This window comes from Mchenga conophoros, linkage group LG23 (assembly GCF_057382185.1).
Source record: "Mchenga conophoros isolate Kocher_MC1m ecotype Shallow Benthic linkage group LG23, M_conophoros_male_GT1.1, whole genome shotgun sequence".
Lineage (NCBI taxonomy): Eukaryota > Metazoa > Chordata > Actinopteri > Cichliformes > Cichlidae > Mchenga > Mchenga conophoros.
The window spans coordinates 3356830-3360621 of NC_140547.1; the positions used below are offsets into that span (position 1 = coordinate 3356830).

The 3792-nt window shown below is 37.5% G+C and overlaps 1 protein-coding gene across 1 annotated transcript; it reads left to right on the forward strand.

Moving 5' to 3' along the window:
• Positions 1-2935, forward strand: xcr1a.1 (chemokine (C motif) receptor 1a, duplicate 1). Its single transcript, XM_085265523.1, has 2 exons — positions 1-75; positions 174-2935. The coding sequence occupies exon 2, from the start codon at positions 197-199 to the stop codon at positions 1220-1222; it is 1026 nt and encodes a 341-aa protein (XP_085121649.1). The 5' UTR covers positions 1-75; positions 174-196; the 3' UTR covers positions 1223-2935.
• Positions 2936-3792: the final 857 nt, after the last annotated feature.

The window sequence follows — 3792 nt, forward strand, 5'->3', positions numbered from 1 at the left end:
TTATAAATGATTCTCTTTTTAAGCTGCCACAGAAGGTGTCTCATCTGGGAAGCTATTGATTTCATCAAGCAGAAGGTACTTTATTTCAAATCTTTTCCATGCTGTTTTTTACTCATGGAGAAAAATCTATTGTAACATGTCACTAAAGTCATCTACTTATTTTTATTTTGTAGGTAGTGGTCTGACAGAAAAGAATATGTCAACTAATTCCAGCCAAGATCCATTAAACAGCACTTATGACTATTACTACGAGGATGAAATCTGTGATAAGAGTGGAGTGGTGACATTTGGATCCTTTGCCATTCCGATTTTCTTCTCTGTTGTGATCACACTGAGCCTGACAGGAAACATTCTTGTCCTCATAATCCTGGCTTTGTATGAAAATCTTAAATCTCTGACCAACATTTTCATCCTCAACTTGGCCATCTCTGACCTCGTCTTCACCGTCGGTCTTCCTTTCTGGGCCATTTACCACGTCCAGGGATGGGTGTTTTCTGAAATTCTCTGCAAAGTTGTGACTTTTATCTTCTTCACTGGGTTTTACAGCAGCATTCTCTTCCTGACCATCATGACCATCTACAGATACCTGGCTGTGGTCCATCCTCTGTCTGATCTCAGCACACCGAAACACTCCACCGGGGTGTTTCTGTCTGTCCTGATTTGGATAATCAGCACTGGAGCAGCCATGCCCTCCCTCCTCTTCAGCTCGATCACCAAGGTCCACCACAAAGATAAAGAGTCACAGGGCTGTGAATATAATCATCCCATGTGGGAAACTGTTGGTGTCATCCAACAGAATGGTTTCTTCCTAGTTGCTTTTGTAGTCATGGCTTTTTGCTACATTCAAATACTAGAAAGAATCACAAGAACAAGATCTCACACGAAGAACAGAGCAGTCAAGTTGGTATTCTGTATAGTTACTGCGTTCTTCATTGGCTGGGTGCCGTACAATGTTGTAATCTTTTTGAGGGCCTTGCCTGCTCATGTGGTCCCATCACTAATTGAATGTAAAGCAAGCACCCAGCTTGACTATGCATTTTACGTGTGCAGGCTCATTGCTTTCTCCCACTGTTGCCTCAACCCCGTTTTTTATGCATTTGTTGGTGTGAAGTTTAGGAGTCATTTAAAGTTAATGCTACATCGATTCATCCGACGACAAAGTCCAGTCGAGGAACAACAGGTTAGAATGCAAAACTTAGTCTCACATGGATCAATGTACTAGCTGCCCAGTTCATTTTCTTGCATTCACTGTAATATAACTGATTATATAATTATAAGTCCAGTGTGCATTTCACAAAATTCATTGAATCTACAGAAGAGAGGAACTTTGTTTTATACAGCACGGCACATAGCAAGCTCTACTTGTGTGTCCATCTGTTTAACATTTCGTAACATTTCATTATAGCATACAGTACTTGGATAGTTACCTAAATGTGTTTTTTTTTTAATGTAAAATAAATTTAGTCAAACAGATGTTGCATTTAATACTCCAATACTGAATGCATGCAATAACTCTTTGTATAGAACAAGCTAATGCAGTTGATTAGTTTAAAACCCTTGCGCTGTAATGTTGGCAAAAATCCTTGTATATAATAATAGTAAAGTGATCAGCAGGTAAATATCAGCAGGTATTTTACATGCAAATTTGTGCATAATTACAATAATCATTATGTCAGAAAATCATGTCATATAGAAACTACAGACAAAGTCAGTCGATTCGTGTTTTAAGGGGTTTTTATGCAATTAATACAAATACCAGTGACCATTTTAATTAACCACGCTGTTTTTCTTTCTTTACACGTCTCTATCAAACAGTAGAGTCGTGCGATATTATTTTGGGGCGATAATTTGAGGAAGCCAAGCAAGACCTACACGTATGTTGTTATCTAACTGATGCACTGTCACACAGTGTGCTCCCTCTCATAGTGAATAAAAAAAAGAAAGATTTCTAACACAGTCAGGGAATTTTTACATTTCTAACATTAAGGACCTCTGAGTTACATGTATTAAATCACAAACTCAGTTTTAATTATCTGATATACAAAAGTCCTGTTCATGTTTCATTATCATTCAAAACTAAATCAGCTGTTTAGTCCCAACACAACAGACTGAAAACAGCACAGATCTTGCAGAGGCTCCAAACAACCACAGTCTAAACAGCTATCATATGATTGCTTCTCTGCTGTGCTCTATTCCTGTGTAGTAACAACCACATAAAAACTGTTACTTCTGACACATGTAGCTAAATCCTGCAAGGCATCTTCAGTGTTTACTCTCCTTTTCAATGCTACAGTATGAAAAATGCACACATATATGCATGAGAAAAATTGTATCTGTATAATAAGATCTGAGTATAATCCCATATTCTAGGATTAGTTTTTCACTTGGCTTCTTCAAAACCTAACCCCCGACTACTACACTGCTATCAAATGGTTTCATTTCACTTCACTTCATATATTCATTTCACTATATTAACAATAGCAAATAGTTTTCTGTGTGGGATTTTTAGGGGGTTTTTTTGTGTTTGTTTGTTTATTTTTTATTTAGCACCTCTAGTGTTTTAGTGGTTAACACCTTTGCTTAGCAGCCATAAAAATTCAGATTCACAAATCCCTCTGGGACTGTGTCAAGAAAGCTTCTGGTGTAAAACTCTGCCAAATCAAACAAATGGACCTACCAGCTGTGGTGACCACCTGGGGCAAAGGAGCAAATAAAAGCTGTTGTACATAGTTGTTAGTTAGCGATTGTTGTTTTTTTGTTGTTGTTGTTGTTTTTTAATAATAATAATACTTTTGTCAAAGAGTTGATCAGCTGAACATTTGGACAGTTCTGTGTGTATTAAGTATTAACAGCCAAAGTATATTTTTTGTTAATTTTTTTAATGTGTATCTATTAAAGACAAACAAAATGCATGTTTGTGAGACTCTTCTTTCTACTTGACAGATAAAACTTTAGTTATGTCACATAAACTTCTATAGATTGTCATGAACTAGCTGTGTGCAGGCAGGAGAAGGACCCAAATGCAAAACTCATGGAAACCGTACGTGAACTCAAAAACACAGTTTTATTGCTGGGAAAAAGGCAAAATGCTACAAAAACTAAACTGGGAAAATACTAATAGTAAGAAAACAGGGAGTGTCACACAGCTAAGAGGGAGGACGCGCCACGGAACTGAGGGAGATGCGGATATAAATACACAGAAAGATAACGAGGGAGTGAGAACGCACAACGAAAACAGCTGACACTAGTAACCATAACAAGACCGGGGAAACCAGACTGAACAGAATGAACATGAAAACACGGGACCTTCACAATAAAACAGGAAACATGATGCGGGAGTGGAGAAGAGGCTGATGAGAGGGAGAGAGCGAGGGAAACATGGATGGAATAAAACAAGGAGGGGGAACAGGGCACAAGGACTTACACTTCTATATAAACACAGACACACAGAGGGCAGCAACACAGGGGGAAATCTAATAAACAAAATCTAAACAGAATAACCTAGACTCTAAAGAATTAACCTTTAGAACAATGAGTGGACTTAAACATAATATAAAATTACAAGAACCACAGCAAAACTCAAACACTGGCTCAAAATACCCAGGACCATGACATAGATATTTAAATAACAAGACATGGACTGAATGTCAGATTAAAGTATTTTTTTAAATAACCTATTAAATAGTACTCCATAATATGCAGTGTGATGTAATGTGTGATTCGTTAATTTGCAGGTTGTGGATCTTCAGGTGGGAAGATGCATCACATTAGAACATTCAGATTGCAAATCTG

Coding starts and splice junctions, on each gene's coding strand:
- xcr1a.1 (XM_085265523.1), top strand. CDS start 197: ATGTCAACTAATTCCAGCCAAGATCCATTAAACAGCACTTATGACTAT.